This window comes from Penicillium odoratum, assembly GCF_028828045.1.
Source record: "Penicillium odoratum strain IBT 22623 chromosome Unknown utg000003l_segment0_segment0, whole genome shotgun sequence".
NCBI classification, from domain to species: Eukaryota; Fungi; Ascomycota; class Eurotiomycetes; order Eurotiales; family Aspergillaceae; genus Penicillium; species Penicillium odoratum.
The window spans coordinates 2,280,373-2,301,776 of NW_026643145.1; the positions used below are offsets into that span (position 1 = coordinate 2,280,373).

General features: G+C 46.6%; 7 protein-coding genes across 7 annotated transcripts; 4 read left to right on the forward strand and 3 right to left on the reverse strand.

The window, feature by feature from the left end:
- Positions 1-1,188: 1,188 nt before the first annotated feature.
- Positions 1,189-2,325, forward strand: N7520_004105 (cyclase family protein; the record flags this gene model as incomplete). The annotated part of the gene is made up of 4 exons (XM_057138040.1): positions 1,189-1,522; positions 1,579-1,656; positions 1,708-2,222; positions 2,278-2,325. The coding sequence occupies 4 exons, from the start codon at positions 1,189-1,191 to the stop codon at positions 2,323-2,325; spliced, it is 975 nt and encodes a 324-aa protein (XP_056998505.1).
- Positions 2,326-3,915: 1,590 nt separating this feature from the next.
- Positions 3,916-4,095, forward strand: N7520_004106 (uncharacterized protein; the record flags this gene model as incomplete). Its single annotated transcript, XM_057138041.1, has 1 exon — positions 3,916-4,095. One exon carries the CDS (start codon positions 3,916-3,918, stop codon positions 4,093-4,095), a length of 180 nt encoding a protein of 59 aa, XP_056998506.1.
- A 752-nt stretch (positions 4,096-4,847) lies between these two features.
- Positions 4,848-6,913, reverse strand: N7520_004107 (CocE/NonD family hydrolase; the record flags this gene model as incomplete). The annotated part of the gene is made up of 6 exons (XM_057138042.1): positions 4,848-5,597; positions 5,648-5,801; positions 5,852-6,041; positions 6,089-6,348; positions 6,407-6,575; positions 6,625-6,913. 6 exons carry the CDS (start codon positions 6,911-6,913, stop codon positions 4,848-4,850), a joined length of 1,812 nt encoding a protein of 603 aa, XP_056998507.1.
- Positions 6,914-7,944: 1,031 nt separating this feature from the next.
- N7520_004108 (uncharacterized protein) lies at positions 7,945-12,403 on the forward strand (the record flags this gene model as incomplete). Its single annotated transcript, XM_057138043.1, has 2 exons — positions 7,945-8,764; positions 8,835-12,403. Coding segments are annotated over 2 exons (4,389 nt in total), but the record flags the coding sequence as incomplete, so codon positions are not given.
- Positions 12,404-12,957: 554 nt separating this feature from the next.
- N7520_004109 (uncharacterized protein) lies at positions 12,958-13,674 on the forward strand (the record flags this gene model as incomplete). Its single annotated transcript, XM_057138044.1, has 5 exons — positions 12,958-13,011; positions 13,067-13,124; positions 13,181-13,195; positions 13,257-13,328; positions 13,466-13,674. The coding sequence occupies 5 exons, from the start codon at positions 12,958-12,960 to the stop codon at positions 13,672-13,674; spliced, it is 408 nt and encodes a 135-aa protein (XP_056998509.1).
- A 467-nt stretch (positions 13,675-14,141) lies between these two features.
- On the reverse strand, positions 14,142-14,632 carry N7520_004110 (SCP2 sterol-binding domain-containing protein; the record flags this gene model as incomplete). The annotated part of the gene is made up of 3 exons (XM_057138045.1): positions 14,142-14,305; positions 14,361-14,570; positions 14,617-14,632. The coding sequence occupies 3 exons, from the start codon at positions 14,630-14,632 to the stop codon at positions 14,142-14,144; spliced, it is 390 nt and encodes a 129-aa protein (XP_056998510.1).
- Positions 14,633-15,827: 1,195 nt separating this feature from the next.
- N7520_004111 (uncharacterized protein) lies at positions 15,828-19,423 on the reverse strand (the record flags this gene model as incomplete). Its single annotated transcript, XM_057138046.1, has 4 exons — positions 15,828-15,842; positions 15,908-17,278; positions 17,334-18,096; positions 18,150-19,423. The coding sequence occupies 4 exons, from the start codon at positions 19,421-19,423 to the stop codon at positions 15,828-15,830; spliced, it is 3,423 nt and encodes a 1,140-aa protein (XP_056998511.1).
- Between the last annotated feature and the right edge of the window lie 1,981 nt (positions 19,424-21,404).

Consider the following 21,404-nt stretch of genomic DNA (forward strand, 5'->3'; position numbering starts at 1 on the left):
TTCTGGGACAGTCTTGGTTGTCTCTGGAAATCCTTTCTTTGTGTGATTCTTAACAAAGAGATGTAATTCACCGTGAGAAAAACAGTCCTACTTCATAAGTCTAGCTGGATAGCACTCTCTGAGATTAGAAACCTATAATTGATTCATATAGCTAATGATAAGCCAAGATTTTGCAACTCTTACGCCTATACTGTAGAGTACATTCAACAACTGAGTTATCACTGACGAAAGAAAAGAACGAAAAATGTGGGATTTAACTAGTTGACTCGGAGTGACCAGTGATGAGCTCAGCACTGTAAATAGGGATCAAACGACATGACGATTGAAATAATTTAAAATAAAATGACTAGATGCTTCAACTCCGTGATAGTTGAGCGTAATCTCTTTACTAGAGGCTTTCCGCCGCGCTTTTTGCGCGGTGTCTACTTAGGTGTTAGACCGTATCTCCTACTATATCTCATACTCACTTTCCTACTTAGTCTCCTACGTAGTCTCCTACTCGGTATCTTATCCAGTATTTTACCTTCTTTCGTACCGTATTAATCAAGCGGTCAAAAGATTCATAAATAGCGGAATAGAACAGAAAGAGAAAAAAAAGTGAAGTGTTAGGAGAAGGGGAAAAAAGGATGGAGGTTTTGAACGCATATCCCAAAAGTCTGCGGTGTACCCAAGTAATAGAGGGGTAGATAGGCCTCAGGCACCGATTATCAAAAGGTGTCATTTTGCCTAGTCTTACCGCTAGTCGCAAATTTAGTAAGCATAGGATTGAGACCACAACAGTGAAACTCGGACGCTTGGTCATGAATCATTCATTGGTAGTAGTATCTTCCTTCGATTTGTGTGCCCTATCCATGTAAGATCGTCCCATCTGCGGTGTCGCAGATTCATGATGCTCCAGAAGTCGGCTTCGACGCAACCCTCTCATATGGGTAAGCAAATATCATATTGATATACAAGGTGCGAAGACCTGGACATGGTATCTTATAGGAGTTTTAGAATCGGAGGAATGTGCGGATAAAGCTTGGAGGTAGAGCGGAAATGTATCCGAATTGTGGGGAAGTGGAGCTTTGGAGGAATAACACCGAGTGAGGGGTGATTCGGGTGAAAAGATACCCCGAAGGGCTCTGATTTATTAGAGGAAACCGAATTCCAGCGATCTATTCTTCTTCCAATCTAATAAGATTCATCATGGCAGGAATCAACACTCAAACAATACCATTTGAAGCTCTCCCCTTGGACCCTAAAGGCCCTCCAGGAAATGCCTGGGGACGATTCGGACCTAACGATGAGTTAGGAACACTGAATCTCCTCACACCGGAAGTAATTGTGGAGGCAGCGAAGGAGATCAAGACGGGAGTGCGAATTTCACTGGACTGGCCGCTCAGCATGCCTTCATATCCAAGCTTCAATCGAAATCCGTTCAATCAAGAGCTTGTGCTGAGGAATCCAAACTGTGTTTATGACGACATCTTGACATTTAATAGTCAAGGATCTTCTCAATGGGATGGATTCAGACACTACGGTTGGTACTCGACCAGTGAAAATATCTACGAGGACTGGGCTGATTATCAATTACAGCTAATCAAAAGATGCGGAAGTTTTATAATGGACATACAACGGATGAGATTGAGATTTCAGATGTGATCGGTCTTCATGGTAACAGAACGCTCTGCCAACAACAGTATTTATGCTAAATTTTTCTCACAGCGGTTGCTGAGCACGGAGGTATGACTGGCCGTGGTGTGTTGCTAGATTTTGCCGACTGGGCTGCAACAAACTCAGTCTCAGTCTCAGCACTCCAGTCCGAAGCAATTACCCTAGAAAACCTCAAGCAAGTTGTAAAAGACCATAAGCTTGAATTCAGACAGGGTGACATCCTATTGATCCGCAGCGGATTCACCGCGGCCTACAACAATTTGAGCGAACAGCAGCGGATTGAGATGCCAAATCGCCCAAATCCAGACTTCAGCGGAGTGGAAGCAACCGAGGGAATGGTTAGATGGTTATGGGAACATCAATTCGCTGCTGTTGGTGGAGATGCACCTAGTTTCGAACGAGCTCCAATCCGTGGTGCCCATGCGGACCCCAACTTCAATCTTCATGAGTGGGTTTTGGCTGGATGGGGTACCCCGATTGGTGAGATGTTTGATTTGGAGAAGCTCTCGGCGCATTGCAAGGCTACAGGGAGATATAATTTCTTCCTGTCAAGTATGCCCCTGAAGGTATGTCTAGTCGCTTATTCGTTGGAAGATGAATGATTGGTTAACTGATAATCAGGTTGTTGGAGGAGTGGCAAGTCCCCCAAATGCGTTCGCTATTTTTTAAGAATCCCTGTGTAATTAATGAAAGACTTGATGTACATAGAGAAACATGGAAAAAGTCATGGAATGACAGAGCACTCAATTACCAGCTCTATTAAGCAATAGGGCTTTAAAAGTCATAGAACTCACTAAGTATTCTGAAAATTCTGAATAGTCATTCCTGAATGACTTGGTTTCTGGCTTATCCTTGTTCATTTTGATTCGCAATGGAACGAGGTCCCAGGGTGTTGCTGGGAATTTTTGGTATGTAACCTTGCAGGGAAAAAAATTGCTCATCAAATTGAGATCCCAAGGAGTTCATCTTGATTCAAATTCGGAGGCCACGGATGGATCTTGTACAACCGAGCATATCCCCCGAAGATCTAGGCAAAAGTCAATTCTCACATCAGAGAACCTGGAGCGTCATAAAGGATCAAATTTTGACTTCCAAATAAAATTGAACAGCGTTGACTTAGCCAGGATTGCATCATATGAGAATTCCTTGTTTGAAATTTCATTTATCGTTACTCTGCTGCTCTCAAAGCTCAATTACATTCATGAAAGAATAGACATATTCGACCGCTTAAGAAATTCCTTGCCTTGTTTACAGCTAATTTGCTCAGGAAGCTAATCTAAATGTTTGAATATATTGCATTTTTGTTTCAGATAGCTTTTCGAATATACCTATTTTCTTCAAAGTGTGGTACCTAATTTTATCGACCTATCTACCTATACAAACGCAGTTTGTCTAGGCTTCGTGTTGTTCGCAGGGTTGGATAAAATGATAGCATCATTAGTCTAGCATACTGCTACCTGACAATAGAGATTAGAATGGTATTTTTCCATGGTTTGACAACCATGCAGTCATCAAAATATCAAATAGCACGATTATAACGGATATATCCAATGAACACAATATGACACTGTAACAGCAGAGAATTAGGCCTAGAAATTTCTCCAGGGATGTTGCTATCCTTAAGTTCCCAAAAGATGACCGGAAAGTCTACATCGATTGTCCTGCTCCCGCGATGGAAACACTTTATCTGATAATTTTCCCGTTGCTGTCGAAGTTTAGTATATGCCAAACTGCGGATCTAGAGGAATAGTCTTAAGTGGTCTAGAGTCTGAATTGGACATATCATCCATGGCCCTGTCATCGCAGAGGGCATACTTGTTAAACAGAAAAAGTACAAATGGGTGATACATGTCAAGTAATAGCAAAGCGAAAGGACAGGGACTAGGTATCTACAGTCATGACGTGGATCTTCATCACCATAGGAGTTCGATGAAGAGAACAGGATACAAAAGGGGCCAATTTCTCCTCTACTCTGAGATTTATCAAAGACAAAGTCGAGAAGCTTCAGTATTTCCATCACTGAATCAAATGCAAGATTTCCCTACGTCTCTCTTTACTACTCAAAGGCAGGCTAACAGTCATCAGTGAAGAATACCCTGTCATTCACCACCAAATCATGCATTATAGCATCTTTTTTAGCCTCATTGGCCTAGTGGGCGCTGCAGTGGCCGCTCCTCAGCCTGAGGCCGAGCCAGGCAAGTTCAATGATCCGAAACACCCAATACTGAGCTGCACCTAGTAATACATGCTACAGGGATGATGCGACGAGCCGATGAGGCCCAGAACAATGCTCAAACGTCTCAGACTGGTCAGGCTGGCCAGAACGCTGAGTGGTGGGGACCTGGTGGTGGTTATGGATGGGGACACCCCGGCTGGGGATACGGTGGCGGATGGGGACGTGGTTGGGGTGGTGGTTGGGGTGGTGGTGGCTGGCACTAGCTGGCATCATTAAGAAATGGATAATGGAAATCCTATGAGAAATCAATATGCGAAATCTACGCTGAGAGAATAACTTCAATGTTGGTAATTATGGCATAGTTGAAAGAAATCAACTATAGTCGGTCTTTGAAACAAGAACTTTGTCAAGCTGAGTCTGTATACATTAAAATGATAGAGTAGACTATTAGGCCTGAGTTTATGTGTAAACGTGAGATTACTGAAGTTCAAGCGTATCTGTTCATGAATTTATTCCGGGTGAATAGCTTGTATGGAAACTTACTTACAGTAAGGGGCACAGATAGAACTAAATTATGTAGTTAAATAAAAGATAAACCCTAATACTGCAATTCGTAGATTAGAAGATCCTCTTGAAGGAAAGAAAAAATGATTGTGATATTAAAGCTAGCTACTAGTCTGTCTTAAAGAAAAAGAATTTCTAGTTTTCAACTATGATCTACTCTCAAATAGTAGGATCTTTTTCTAAAAAGTACTAGAACAAAGACTAATTTCTATCTAATATGAGCCTATTACAACAAACCGTATAAATCCGCTCGGTAGAGATTTCCCGCCAGTTCTAGAACGGCTTTTGACATTAAAAACATATCAGGTAAATGCTTTGTATACCAAGACTGATTTCTTATCTCTCTACACGCAACTGGCACTACTGGGAAATTTACCATCATTTTACTGGACATTACGAACGATACTTAGTTCCTAGTTGTATACATGAAACCCTAGACTTGACGATTACTTTATTTATCACCACGATGAGTCTTTATATCCAAGATTTTCTCCAAGTCCACCAGCGGAATCACCAAATGGCTTTTGTGCGAACCCCCAAGATGGAGGCTATGCCTGCCCGAATTCTTAGCGGCCAAGCGTCCTCGTAAGGTAGGGAATTCGGCCAACGTCATATTGTGGCCAGAAACTTTAAGTATAAGTCTTTCACCAGCGTCAAAGATGATGCCTGTTTGCCAGATACCAATGTCCAGTTTAACCACTTCTCCACGCGTAACGGGATTTCTGAAAGTGTAATCGTGCTCAGGCCAAGATGTAGTTGACAAGCGTTCATCAATAGCGCGATGGCTGGCACGAAGGGCTCCCGTCGGACCAAGGTATTTTAGAGGGTTGACGTTCTCGACCTCTGCTGCATCCATTTGCAGGTCATGAAGAGGAATGTTGATGTTTTGTAGCATGTTACCCTCTTTGTCCGCCTTGCGTAATTGGACAAATACATCCATATCATCAAAATCCATGCAAGACATGTGGAGAACAGCTCGCGCACAGCCTAAAATACATGACTTTCGGGGAAAGATATACTCGAAGCAAAGCTCCTCCCCATCTGAGTCCATCTGCAAACTTTCGACATCCGACTGGTACGAAAGACACTCAGCCTGTGTTGGAGCATCTTTCGACAAGAGACCGTTTGCAGCCAGATGTAAAGTCTCGAATTTCGCAGAAGGAACAGGCCAATTCTCAAAATTAACGTTCACCATTGGTTCCTAATCATTTAATTTAGTAATAGTCTTCACATATGTTGGGCACCGCATACTTTGTTAAATTGTAGCAGGGATACTCGAACCCTCGGAGTCATTTCCCAGCCATTCTGAATTCCTTTCATGTATCTGTCGAAAAACATCTGGAGCTCGTCATTTGTGCTAGATTTATAAAGGTCATGCCACTCTTGTGTAGCATGGACTCGTAACCTGCCAGAATTGTTAGATCGCGACCTTGATAGTGAATGATATACCTTTACCATTTTTGTTCATGATCGAGCTCTTCGAACCCACGAAAAGAGCCCATGGTGTGCAGAAATGTGGAATAGCTCGCAAGAACGTAGGTAGGTACGCTGATTTGACTAATTTTCGCACGCTTATCTTCCCAATACTCATTCATCAGGGGATACTTCTCCAGCATTCCCTTCACATCTTCTTGTCGGCTACGACCTAGAGTTTGTTAGTAACGATTCTGACATCAGCGTCAGTTGACATACCACACATAACCTGAGCCAAAAATTCCCAAAATGGCCATTGAGGTATACCCCCTCGACACCAGAGCTCACGGTACATATCACTTGCCCCCTCTAAAGGAGCAATGCATTTCAAATGAGGAGGTCGCTCGGCTGCAATGAACCATTGCGCCATACCGAGCCATGAGTTGCCAACAAGTCCAACACTGCCACTACACCACGGCATTTTGGAAATTTCTTCCACAGCATCATACCCATCTTGCCCCTCAGCAGATCCTAACCATCTAAATTTGTTATTTCGGGCACATAATAGAGGGCTGGTGGATGGCTGTGAAGACCTACCGAATATCTCCCTCCGAGTCATATACTCCCCTTGAGTCCGCATTGACAATAGCGTATCCACGAGCTGTCCATTCGGCAGGATCCGGAGCTTCAAATTTCTCAAAGCCCGAGACCCTGTCTTCCGGGACTCCAACACGACCAGGAATAATACTGAGATTGAAGTGACCTACTATGTGGATCAGAAATGGTACTCTTTGAGGTGTAGGAGGAAAAAGAACCTCGGCCAGATTTTCCATAGGGGCTCCAGGCGATTAATGCAGGAACAGGTTCAACAACCCCGTGCGGGCGAAAAATATCAGCACGAATTTTCGTCCCATCCCGCAGACTGATCTTGACATCCTTTTCAAAAACCGTTGCTGCTTGGAAGGGTGCAGCGTTCGGACCTTTCCTATAATGTTCTGGTAAGATCGTTGTGGAGGACTGCGAATCATCATAATGAGGATCTGAAGTTTCAGGAGGTTCCACAGGCCTTTGTAAAACTTCGATAGAGCCAACTTGCAAAGGCATGATCGAATGAGCTTTTGATACTTCAAAATTTCAGAAACTGATTCAGATCATAACAAGAGTATGGCAGGCAACAATAGTGTCCGCAAAAAATACGAAAAAGTGCAACGTTAAGTAGTTAGCGAATCATTTGGGGGGGAACTAATAATATTCGCATCTCTCCGGCCACTCAAGTCTATGTATTTCCGAGATCTTGCTTTTGGAAAGGCTCATAGGTGAGGTCATCTTCCATTCCGCAGCTGAGGAAAGATCATCGTGCCAATTAACTAATAAGAGGCAGGGCCTGATTAATATCCACTTCGGATATAGCCACGGACCCTCACTTGAAATATCCGTAAATCCTTTGACCGGTGAAGCCGAAGAACAAATTTCCATTCATCCGAGTGTACACAGGAAGCCCAGGCCTCTCCGTTCCATGCCATCACAGTCGTTAGTAATGGACTAGAATTTTAATTAAGCCCCTACAGGAAGGGAGCTACGGAGCTGGAAAGAGCAACCGGGGTTTTCACGGGTTGCAGATACAAGCGGCAACCGAATGGTGCACTTGTAGTCAAGCTTAGTAGACACTACTCTGATATACGGAGTATTGACCTTAGTGTTATAGGTGGTCGTTGAGGCAGTAAACCAAGGCGAAAATATCCTTTAAGGCCGCTTTACCGGCATATGATTGGAATGAACGTGAAGAGTGAGTTAATTCACAGTGAACATATCGATACTGCCCAAATTGACCGCTAGCTAAATAGGGCTGATATTATGGGGCCGGAATATCCCAAAGAAGTTAATTTACCCGAGTACGCTATTGACTAACCCCCATCCAGGGTCATTGAGTGATATACCCCACTCCACCCCCGCACAAACTTGAATGTAACGCGTTGAACTTTGATGGCAATTTACGCGTTTTTTGTCACATGGACCTCCAAAACCAACGTGGTTCTATCTTCCAATGAACCAGATTCCCCTTGATGACGGGCGTTGTCGCCAATTTTGGGTTTGATACCCCCTTGCAGTTGTATGCATATGACTGACAATTTCAGGACGCTAATAATGATTGGCTATGCCCAGCCACAGTGCCCTACCTTGTTATTGCACCGGCGAGTATCGCTTTGTTGATTTCGCTAGGGTATATACTCGGTCCATCGATTGAACAATGGAGACCCCAATGGACGCGTTCGTTCGTCTCAGAGTGTGATGAAAAACCCGATATTCCTTTCGAAGGGCCGATGCCATCTCTCCAATGGACCATCGCTCTTCTCGTCTTTTCAGCCATCGGTCTATGCGGCGAAATTGTGCAATGCTTCCCTCGTGTCGATCTTCCATTGCTGGTGCTTGTCGCTGCCAAAATATCTATTTGTTTCCTCATCGCCGCCAAACGACCAAGAACTTGTTCTATCGGGATGCTAGCATATTTTGCTTTGACTTTTATTGTCGAGATGATACTCGCATCACAAAATGATATTCCTACGAAAGTACAAGTGGTTGCGTGTTACGTCTCTGCCATGGCAGCGTTGGCGGGTTGTTATACAATTTTGCTAATGCCATTTCGAGAGGCATCCCTTCCAATATCCGGAATCAGCCCTGTGGGACAAGCACCATCTAGCGAGCTCCGCAGTCCAGAAGATAACCTCCGACTCTGGCAATTTCTCTCTGTCTCGTGGATGGCACCTATCATGTCTCTTGCCCGGAAAAGACAGCTGAATGAATCCGATGTGTGGTCTCTTGGGTTTGAATTTCAGCATAAGCGCCTTCATGAAAAATTTCGCCGCATGGGAGGATCCGTCCTAGCTCGGGCACTGAAGGCAAATTTTCTGGACCTTATCATCATCTCCACTATTACCATCGTCCAACTTATATGCTGTATGTTTAAGCCACATTTTTACAACCAAACTTAACTGTCCGTTTGATTACTAAACTAATATTTACCCAGCCTTTTCCACCCCGGTTCTACTCCGGCTGCTGCTGCAGGCTATGCAAGATACAACTAAGCCCAAGCGTGTACCATTGACCTACGCATTCTTTGGGCTGATAGCTCGACTGATTCAAACGCAAGTTCAAGTTCTGAGCTTCTGGTACGGTCGACGCTGCTATGAAAGATCTAGGGGCGAAATGATCATGATGGTCTACGGGAAGGCACTATCACGAAAGAACATTCTCGGCCTAAGAATGGAAAAAGACGATACGCTTGCCGAAGAAGAGATAGTTGAAACTGATATACTCGATCAAACCGAATCCGCACCACCGAAGCCTACTATTTGGAGTCGATTGAAGGGGAAGAAGCGTGAAGCTAAGCCCACCAAGGCCAAGGAGTCTGCTTCGCTGGGCAAAATTTTTAATCTTCTACGAGGAGATGTTTATCAAGTGGCTCAACGATTCTGGGAGATTGGCGATTTCATAGATGCCCCCCTCGGTTTGTTCATCGCTTTTTACCTTGTGATTTCCCTCTTTGGGGCATCCTGCTTAATAGGCATTTTGACCATCGTGGTTGGCCAAGGCATCGATTTAGTCATCACACGGTATATGTTCAAATGGGAGAAAAAGGAACGAGCGGCAACCGATGGCAGGCTGCAAATTTCATCGCAATTTGTGGAAGCAATCCGCCATCTGCGATGGTATGGCTGGCAGAATCACTGGCTTCGTCAAGTCATGGAAGCCCGACAGCATGAAATGAATCTGAGAATCATTACTAGTCTTTTGAACGTTCTAACCCGCCTTTTTAATGGCCTTTCTGGTGGTCTATTTCCAGTCCTCGCTTTGTATGGCTGGACAATGCTTGCAGGCAAGGAGCTCAGCGTTGGTGTAATATTTTCGGGCCTTCAGCTTTTCTCGATGCTGGAGTCGCGTTTGCGCGTTTTACCTACGTTCATCACAATGATGATAAACGCCTACATTGCCCTAGGACGAATTGAGGATTTCATGGCGGAGCCGGATAAAGAAAATTTTCCATTTGATGGCCAAGCGGTTGACGCAAAATTTGAGATGCAATCATGCTCCTTTGCATGGCCGGGAAAATTGTCACCGGTGCTCAATGATATCAGCGTGACAATTCCCCAAGGCCTCACGGTTCTTGTTGGAAAAGTGGGAGCAGGAAAGACTGCCTTCCTCCAAGCTGTCTTAGGCGAACTAGACCTGCTCAGCGGAACATCTCAAATTCCAAACGGAATGATAGGTTACTGTGCACAGACACCATGGCTGCAAAGTATGAGTATCCGTGACAATATCCTCTTCTCGGCCCCCTATGACGAAACACGATACAAACAGACATTGGAGGCTTGCGCTCTGCTTCCAGATCTTTCACAGTTCAAACATGGCGACCTGACCTTTGTGGGTGAAAACGGAGTCGGCCTTTCTGGAGGGCAAAAAGCACGTGTTGCTCTGGCTCGCGCTGTCTATAGCAGATCAGAAGTGTTACTGCTGGACGATCCATTATCGGCTTTGGATCACAACACGGCCGAGTTCGTGGTGCAGAAGTGCCTGTCCGGTCCCTTGGTGCACCGTCGTACAGTCGTTCTTGCGACTCATCGGATTGCACTCGTTCAAGGGATTGCTGAACAAATCATTGACATTACTGACGGAAGAACTACAGTTCAAGATAAAATCTCGATCGCTAATTCGATGGACAAGGATGCTACCGTGAATAACATCCTATTCCATGACTCCGAAACCGAGGTCGAGGAGGCCAATTCTGAAGATCAAGCGAAGGCTGTTCCAGACAAATTCATGGAAGAGGAGTACCGTGCAGAATGGGGCGTTCAAGCCCGAGTTTACTGGACTTATGTTAAGGCTGGTAAATATCGGTGGTGGATTGCCCTCGTTTTCGTATTGATCATTTACCGAATGATTGATGTTGGCGAATCATGGTTCCTCAAGGGATGGGGCGAGGCCTACGATCGGACTGCACCTCTTAATGAGAATTTCCATAGCGACTACTTGATGGTAATCAGGTCGAATCCCGGTGCATCCTTTCTCCCCCAAGATCCAACAGATCGCTTACCCTCTCCTCGCGATGATGTACGTCCGTGGCTATGGGCCTTTTGTGCCATAGTCGCATTACAAGCAGTCGCTCTTCTAGTCTCACAGCTTTTGATGCTGGTCATTGTCTACTACGCTGGGAAAACACTGTTTCGACAGGTTATGGTTCGAGTCAGCCATGCAACCTTCCGATTCTTTGATGTTACCCCTGTCGGACGCCTCATGAATCGCCTTACGTCCGACATAGGGGTGATTGATGGAAATATCAGTGAGCAATTCCAGCAAATTGCTTTTCAAGCCATCACCTGGATCTCCTCACTGCTAGTAATTGCTAGCTCGACCCCGGCGTTCCTTGTATTTTCGCTGGTTCTTACTACCAGCTTTTTGTTCTTCTTCCTGCAGTTTCTGCCAGCATCTCAAAGCCTTAGAAGACTCGAAATGGTATCTCTAAGTCCACTTCTCTCCAACTTTGGAGAGCTTCTCCATGGGTTGACGACAGTCCGCGCCTTTCGTGCTGAGGAGCGGTTCCAAAGTCGCGTCATATCGGTTGTTGACAAATTCCAAGGCATGGACCACTTCTATTGGTCTCTCCAAGCCTGGCTCATGTGTCGCTTTGGAGTTCTATCGGATTGCTCAACTTTCCTTCTTACTGCCTTGGCATTGTACACAGACACAACACCCGGAATGACTGCATTTGTGCTGATAGCAGCAAGTGGATTTGTAACCTCGACGCACAACATATGCCATCAGTATGGCCAGCTGCAGATGGACTTTGTCTCTGTAGAAAGGATTGATGAGCTGCTTCATATCGAAGAAGAGCCCTCTGGAAGCATCCAACCGCCGGCTCAATGGCCTCATTATCAGAGCGATATCATCTTCGAAGGCGTCACCTTGCGGTACGCACCACACCTCGATCCATCTCTGACCGACATATCTCTCCGAATCCCAGGAGGATCCACAACGGCTATCGTCGGCCGTACGGGCAGCGGCAAGTCTACGTTGGCGGTTTCTCTGCTCAACGTCATCAGGCCGGAGACCGGCTGTATCAAGATTGACGGTATTGATATCGCAGACGTGAGCACTCAGGCGCTTCGAACTAGAGTGACCTTCGTCGCTCAAGAGCCTGTGCTTTTCCCAGGAAGTATTCGTCTTAATCTCGACCCAACCGAAGAGTTTACAGACGAGCAGTGTGCCGAGGTCCTAGATCGCATCTGCAGTCGGCATGGCTGGGGGCTTGATACTCACATTGAAGCTGGAGGTCATAATCTTAGCCAAGGACAGCGCCAACTGATTGCTCTGACGAGGGCTGTACTGCGAAGAAGTCCTGTTGTTATTCTGGATGAAGCCACGGCATCAATCGACCACGAAACTTCCCTTGAAATGCAGCAAATCATCCGTGAAGAGCTCAAATTGTCTACTGTCATTACCATTGCTCACCGGGTGGAAGCTGTGAAAGATGCAGACTATTGTGTGGTCCTAGAACAGGGTCGGGTGATTCGACAAGGCCCCGTTGAAAGGGGACAGTAAGGAAATTGCATCAAGGAAGTCGGTCAGGTCCAATGAGGATAAAGAGGAGTTTATGATGCAGCCAACGACAGTAGTATATCTTTTGAACAGGTCATTGTCATAGAATGAAGACGGATGTTCATTCTTGTGACTTGTTTGGTGGGTTCTTGTTTGCGTGGCGACTTTCCGAGCATACATAATGCCAGTGATGATACTCAGATTATTGACTAGCTCAATCGAATCTTCCTCTTGACACAACGCGCTACTTCGCCCCCCCTTGCCCTCCCTTTCGAGCTCCAAACATCGCGTCCCTCCAACTCTTTTGGCAGGTTTTAATCAGAACAGCAATGACTTCCACGATGTCTGACTCCAGCACCTTGAAATCCAAAACTGTGAGTGGTCATGCTCTTCCAAATTCTACATCTATTTCATTGTCTACCGATGACCCCGGTGCTCATACAAGTACCTGAACTACCATTGACCGATCATAGGAATCGTGCTCCGACTGTCTATCATGTCCTAATTGCCATATATCTGGACACGACCTGAGCACATGCCCGTCTTTGGTCAGACTCATGGAGGTAGACGAGGCCGTGTTTGAAGAGCACCCCAGAGTGATCTCTGGTGAAGTAATAGACCTCGCATATTTAGAACTGGCATTTTACGAGCTGACTTTCCATAAAGCGCAATGAAGACGTTCATCGGGCAGAAGAGGGGCCATCTCACAGTCCCACTGAGCAGAGTACGTCTTGCATGTCTAATGCAGTCATGTTATCTGAATGCTAATTCATTATCCAGACCGTACCTTCGAGCGTAAGGATTTGAAACCGCCCCCCTTTTATCAGTCGAAACATGCCAATTTATCGCCTACTAGTTCCTATTCGTGGCTACCCTCAAGTTCGTCCCCGCGTCGATCCTTCTCTTGTGATCCTTGCAGACCCAATCAGTAAGTTCAATGCTTGATAACGGGTTCTTCTGCACCCAAGGCGACCACATCTAGATTATACTCTTAGCAAACCATCCTAGATCTATTGTCTCCACAATATCTCGGTCAAGTACGAAACTATCCTAACGTTTGAATAGTGGCTCCAGCTACGGAAGCCGTTACGGAAGAGGCCTCCGCACTGGCTAAATCTAATATTTCGGGCGAAAGCCCATATGAGTCCCGTCAAACTACCACCGAGGCTCACGGGTCCTCCACTCCCGAGTGCCTCAGTTCGCCGCCCACTACTACCAGCCCCGAGGAAGAGTCCCAGTCTCCTACTCGAGAAGATGATGACATGCAGAACTAAGGCTAAGATCATTTAAGAAGCGCCAGATCTGACAATATCTGCAATTTCCACAAATTCCTAAATTTGTTCTTCTATTAGGACAGGCTTTTTATCTATTGCATTGAAATGAAATACACAGTACCCCTGCAAATTTTGGTATCTTACTATATACAAGTTACCCTGCCTCTCTCAACCTTGGTAAGAAAGCATATAAAGAAATCGAGTTCTCCCAACCTATGCCAAAAGGCCCTCTCTATATTCATGAGGTAAATCTGGAGCTCACCTGGCCCCTAAACTCCTACACATAAGTTAGCAGCATCGGATAAGCCAAGGTAGTATGAACTCTAGGAACATAAGGAATTATTGGTATGTGATAGCCAAGAACAAATTCATTATCAGACATGTATAGCAACATGGACAGACATTGGAGACCAGGGAGCAAAGCCCGAGGGACATTTCATATACGGGTAACAAGGGGTATCTAATCTTTAAAGCTTAGCCTTAGCCTGAGCCTTCTTGAGAACGGGCTCCATCTTCGTAGCCTTCATAATGTTGCCCTTGATCTTGAGCTTGCCACCCATGAACAAACGCTGGGCGTTAGCCTTGCCGGAAACGAGGGACGCGAAATCGGCATCGGAGAGGGAGAGGGTGACTATGAAGAAAATGATCAGTATATTTGTATACTTTGCGCACGAAGTGCCACTCACCGTCAGCCTTCTTGCCCTCGGGAGCGGGGCCGTGGCCGACCTCGCCCTTCTCCTTCAGGTCGAGGTACCAGCTCTCTTCCTTGCCCTCCTTGTTCTTAACGTTGAAGGCGACGATAGCCTTGGCTCCGTTGATGGCTTCTTTGCGACCAGCCTCATCGCCCTGGAGGGTCTGGTTGATGACGTCGAACGCTTCTGAGGAAGGGTGGGAATCTGGTTTGAGTTAGTATAGTTTGCCAGCTTGCAGAGAGATAAGTACCTTTTTTAAGAGACATGATGGATATGGACAGTTTGAAGGTCAAAGATGTTGGGAAAAGTTGATTAAGTTATATAGCAATGATGAAATGGTCCGGGGCATGTGAATCTCCGCGTCCGTACCGAGGCCCTCGTGATATCCACTTTCTCCGGACTTTCCATTCACAACACACAACTTGTTTACAACCCCGAAGATCTTTTCCTTTCGCTCCAGCTAATATGACTTTATAGTAACCAAAACCTACCTGCACCCCCTTTCCATTACCCCTGATCCACATGCGGACCTAATCTGAACTCCGACCTTTCAATGGGTCGTACAAATCCGGAATTCATCGCGACCGATCACTTCCCTCCGAGGAACTTTTATGTCTCGGCCTCCACACACGTCACTGCCTCGCCTATGACGCTAGCTGCTTCGTATGCGCTCCCGTGCCTACCTATACTTCTTTGCTTCGCGCAAAGCACTCGCGATTGTTTTTCTTTACTGAGGCCGATGGAATGAACTTGATGGGAACGTCGACGCCTTTCACTGGGTCTTCTTTTCAAGGTTCATTGTCCCGTCGAGTCAATGAGGACAATGCCCCATATTAGGTATCGACGCAAAACCTTTTGTTCTGGAGATTGAAGTCCTACAGTATGGCGGGTATAGGCGAAGACTATCTGCAAGAGACACGCTCGATCTTCTGATCAGTCTCCTGATCAGCATCTCGCAAGAATAGGAGACAGGAGACTGGGAAAACTGTACTAGCGATCAGGCATGGAGTTCAAGACCAAGCTGCCCATCCAGCAAGACGTATACTTGTCCCGCGCCTCTACTACCCTTTGCTTAAAAAGGCTTTATTCTTGATGAGAAACACGATCCTTCCGTGTACTACTGTGTGCGGCTACCTGGCATTGCTCCGGGGCCTGCACAAAACTCAAAAAGGTTGAGTAAATTTAAAAAAAATGATACCGATTAGATGCTCTATGGTAATGCGAAATAACGACTATTGAATCCATTGCCAAACGGTCTGTGTGCGCTTGTAAATGACAAAGGGGTATAAGGATAACCAGCAAAGGTAAAACACCTAGCAAACGCAGAATACTAAGGCCGAATGTGTATCTGCGGTTAAATCAAACACTGGAAGGTAAAGCAAGGTCAGCGGAAAGAGAACTGAAGTGCAACCTGTGCTTCATCAGGCGAAAGAAACAGCCGAATCAAAACCTGCTTCGAATTTAAGCCGATACACCCTAAGGATAAAGAATGTTAGCAAAATGTATGAAACAAGCAAACCACAATGAAAAGAGAAACGAACAAAGAGGTAGGCCAGCTCTCTGGTATCGAGTCGAGAGACGTTCATACTACCACCCTCATCGAGTGCACCCTCGATCAGTTCCCGCTTCTTCTCTTGCAGCTCAATGATGCGATCCTCAACCGTATCCTCAATCAGTAGTCGGTGAACGAAAACATCCCTCGTCTGCCCGATACGGTGTGCGCGATCAATCGCCTGATCCTCAACATAGGGGTTCCAGAATGGATCGAATAGGATAACATGGGACGCGGCGACAAGATTCAACCCCGCGTTTCCGGCCTTGAGGGAGACAAGCATGATCTTGCATTCCGGCATGTCGGTGAAGGCAGCCACGGACTTGTTGCGGTCAGCGATATTCATGCTACCGTCGAAGCGCACATGGAGCCATCCTTTCTGGAGGATGGGGATTTCGAGAAGATCCAGAAGCGAGGTAAATTGACTGAAGATGATGGTCTTTTCATTGGAACCGCGGTCCTCGTTGGCCTGAAGGATCTCCATGGCCTTGGTAATTTTGGCACTGGGTGTATACGATTTCTCAAGGCGGCGGAGGTACTTGGCTTTCTCTGCCTTGTTCTTCTGGGCCGCAGCGCGCAGCTCCGCAAGAGACCTCTTCTTGCGCTTTTTACCCGATCCGTCAGTCTCAGTATCGGAATCGTACTCGTCGGAGTCAGATACTTCAGACTGCTCGGATTCCTCGACCACGGGTTCTGACTCGCCATCATGGTGAGCCTTCTTGAAAGATATGGCGTCTGTGACCTTGCAGGGATCAACTTGGCCACGGCAATTCTGGCACTTGATCATGCCAGCAGTATCCTGATGGGCGAGCTGTGCAGGGTCAGAGATACGGGCAAAACATTCAGAACAAAGGGAGTGTCCACATGGGATGTAGATCACTGCATTCTCCACACTATCCATGCAAATAGGACAAGTGCCATCATCATCATCTTCGTTGTTTTTGATCCGTTCCACTGTTTGAGTATCCAGGAGCTTAGCATTAGCAACTAGATCAACGCCCTGGACGACTGTTGAGTTGGCATTATTGAAGCCATTGATTAGCAGAGGATGATCGCAGGCTTGTCTGAGCCGCAGAAGAAGCACCAAGACATGGCTGTAGTTCTTGCCTAGGGTACCTGCGTTCAAATACCTGCGAATCTGATTTTGAGAGTTGGAGCTGAGTTCATCGTACATCCCCTTCTCCTCTTCGTTGAAAACGACATGTATCTTTTCAATAACTTTCGGCGGAAGCTGTAAAATTGGTTGCCCGTCGATCTTGGTTTTCTTTGTGCGACGTAAGCAGACCGATTTCACAAGAACACGAAGTTGTTTCATGACATTGTCCTCGCCCCATCCATTTTTGATTGGTTTGACAAATGTCTGTTTTCTTGATTAGCTATGATACAGTTACTTGCCACTGATACAGATATCTTACCCGTTTAAACTTCTCCTTGTTGTTGTAGGGCCGTATCTTGAGGAAACCCAACAACGATTGAAAGTCTTCAAGTCGATTCATCATAGGAGTACCAGTCAAGCACCAACGGTAGGTGGCATCGAGCTTGCAGCAGGCTTTGGTTGATTTGGCCAAAGGGTTCTTGATGTTCTGAGCTTCGTCAAGAATGACACGGTGCCATTTGCTCGCTGAGCTATAGAGCACCGCCCCATCTCGGACTTGTCTCACGATACTTGCGTCCTTATTTTCTTCTTGGAGCTTTTCCGCACGCAAGATAATCTTGTGGTTGGCAGTCAAAGTGCCAAATGTCGTGATGATTACATCGTACTTCCGTAGCTCCCTCCAAGGAACCTGGCGTGTTAGTCCGTGAAAGACAAATACCGATAATTGATGTCTCCCGGGTTTGACATGCCGCCCAATCTCAAGCCTCCACTGCTCCATCAGAGCCTTCGGAGCGACGATCAGAGTCGGATGGCGATCAGGATCTGTCGGTGGACGAGCGACCATGAGAGCAATGGTCTGAATAGTTTTGCCAAGACCCATGTCGTCTGCGAGAATGCCGCCCTTGTGATTACTCTCCTCCTTCGCCTTCATCCACGCTAGACCGACCTTTTGGTGCTTCATCAACGTCACTTGGAGTTCGCGGGGAGTTTCGTCATCGTCTGCCCTGGTAGCTTTGTTGATGTCCTTGATACCCGTAAGCAAGTTCTTGATGTCATCGGGAAAGTCTTCCTCCTTGTAAAGTCTGCATATTTCATGTTAGTAGTCGCCAGTAGATAGAGACGGAGGGAAACATACTCAAAATCAATAGTATCTTCCTCCATATCTTGCTGTTCACGAACAAGGTCAAAAGCGCTCATCTCGGGATGTTGACTGGAAATCCACGGAAGGCGTCTTGGAGACGAGAGTGATGGTAGACCCATATACATAGGTGGCTGACCCATATACATTGGAGATTGGCCAGTAGACATGGCAGAAGCGGGAGAATAGCCATATGGGAGGTACTTCCCATTAGGCATTGCGTATCGTGCTGCAATTGCAGGATGCATCCCTCCCATGCTCGGCATTCCTGGCATCACCGGCTTGGCTTGAGGTGACGTGAAGGATGTTGGGTATGCCGAGCTCTGTCTCGGCAAGTAGGAGCTTGGCTGTTGAAGTGTGTGTCCTCTAGCGGAAAGGAAAGACTCGGGTGTAATTTCTTGAAGATCGTCATCTGAGTCTAAGATCTCTGGACGTGGTGAGCGGTATTCGTTCTCATACTTCAGACTCGGCGACAGCAGGGAAGTAGGGTGGGGTAAGGTTCGATCAGGAATATTATAGCTTGGATGCGGCTGCGGATGAGGCTGGTCTTCCTCGTAGTCATCGCCCCCAGCCTGGAGCATACGAGCAAATTCTCCATCCTTCTCGATCTGATTCATATCGCGAATTAACTTCTCGTTCTCACACTCCTCTTCGTTGAGTTCATGAAGGACTTGTTCTTCAGAGATGCCCTCCCACCTGGCCGCCTTCCGAACCTCCTCACGCTCTCTCTTCTTGGCAAATTCTCTGCGGCTAGTTTCCAGCTCTTCAAGGAGCTTGGCCTCAATTTCCTGCATGCGGTTTTGAGATTTGCTTACAATCGCCCTCTTTGAGGACTGCGATGGGCCTAGAGATCCGATCGACCCCTCCCGTGGACGTTTACGGGACGATTCGCCAGAATTCAAGGATGAAATCGGCGGCAAGGATGGCCCGGCATGACTGTTGGACTGGAAAGAAAAAGGGGATGGTGCAGATGAAGGCCAATATTGGCCTGGGACTGGTAAAAGCTGTTTTGCCCTAGTCGGAGTTTGTGGTGTCGCTCGAGAAAGATCCTCAATCTGGGGCTCTGGAGGACTGGAGTGCGGTGGAGAAGTCGGGGCAACGGTTCCAAGGAGACTGGCGAGCCTAGCCTGCAGCTTGTTGATCGTCTCGAGTGTCTCCGAGATCGCCACATGGTCATCCGGTGTGGTTGCCTTTTGGTCATCCAAAATGAACTGATAGAGCTCCACTTCCTCCACGATGTCATCAATTTCCTTCGCGCTGGAGTCCGCCATTCTGACAGATGGGAAGAAAAGGACAAATGAAGAAATTTCACTTCACGATGAAGACTTTGCTAGATAGTGATAGAGAGTGAAACACCAAAAGCACGAGAGTTTTGGAAACAACCAAGAGAATCTCAAGTTGAAAAGTGAGTTTGTTTAAATCGAGAATGAGAGCAGCATTAAATGCGCAAGAAAAGTAATGTTCTTGTGGAACTGCGCTACGTATTAGCTCAGGCCTGTTTCAAGTGCAAACGGAAAGCGGTGGCTATGCGGGGAGTAGAAAAGTGAAGTCGAAGATGCATGAAAGACCTCAGGTCTTGCAAGTCCAGACTTAGGTAGGCGTGTTCGTCCCATCTGATGAGGTGGGGTTGGATGTGATAACTGACCTTTTGAGATTGCACGGGATTAACGGCGCTTGGTTGAACCCCGGAGATTGGGCATTCGGGTCCGCAGTGGAGAATCGGGTAAGGCGTTCGGGTGACGAGAGTGAGGCTCAGGGATTAAATGCCCTGTCTGTCTTACACAACCATACCGGGTATTTGTTGCGACACTGTGAGATTAAAGGATGTGTCCGCTTGTGCTGAAGATAGATGTCATGTTGAGGTTGCCAAGGCCTGGTAATAAACCATACCATATGCCCACTTACACTTTCTGGGCTTAATTTAGCAACCACCGATGTTTAAAAAACTGCGGAGATATCCGGTCTGAAAGCTGTCCACCTTTTTATTACGGCCAGACACTGCCAAACATTTCCAACATTGTCCTTGTTTGATATTCGCAAAATCGCGTCGACAATCCTTTATCACCACGTGATGATACAACGCGTCACGCGGTTTGTGTCAAACGTCACAAACAGGGCTTGCACACCAAGCCCTGGTATCCCAATTAGGAATGTATACAACCAAATGACATTGTACTATATTACAGTCATCTTGATACTACAGCAATATGCGAAATTGGCTTCCATGTTTAAAACAGAGAAGCTTTCAGAATGGAATTGTAAACTACCCGACAAGACAGATACGCCGAGGTCGTTGGTTCATGCGTTCCCCGCTAAAACTTGCTATCTCAGCCCTCCACATCACCGTCATTGCCACCACGGATCACCCACGCACAGAATGGCTCCGGAAGGACCTTATTGGTTTCTATGCTAATTTTCAGTCCTAGTCACAGCCATGTCGGTCGCATAATAGACGGAGCGAGGCTGCTAGCTGCTGGATGATTGGATGCTCACATAGTAACATGTGCCAAATATATGAACGCTTAGCGCCCATGATCACCCGATAGTAAGGCTAAGGTCCTCGATGAGGGGTCGTCATCTTTACTCCGCCCATAACATGTGCCGAATAAATGAACGCTTAGCGCCCATAATCACCCGATAGTAAGGCTGAGGCCCTCGATGAGGGGTCGTCATCTTTCGTCCGCCCAAAACACGATTGACTCTGTATATCCTATGTCAATTATGGAATCCATAAATTTTGGCGATGAGAACTCAGGTTGCCAGATAGGGATCAACAATGGCGTGATAAATTTTACATCTAGTCAGTTCCCGATAGCGTGGACAGGGCCACGTTGGATCGACTAACAACGACACGCTTTTCTAGAACGACCAGAGCCCCGTCCAGAGCCACTGTGGACTGTGCCGTTCTCGCATGACCCGGACTTTGTTAGCCGCGATGGAATCCTTAATACAATCCACGAGAAATCGTCAAACCCGGGGTCTAGGATAGCTCTCGTTGGTCTCGGCGGTGTGGGGTTAGGCATCACGGGTGTAACCACGGTCCGTCAAAGGCTAACTTTAAAACAGGAAAACTCGGCTTGTTATCGAATACTGCCACCAGGTCCGACAGCAATCAAGCCACACCTGGGTCTTTTGGGTTCATGCGAGCACTGCAGCGCGCTGCGAGGAAAGCCTTCGCAACCTGGCCGACCGCGCTAAGATTCCCGGGCGCGAGGACCGCAACGTTCATATATTCCAACTCTTCGGGAACTG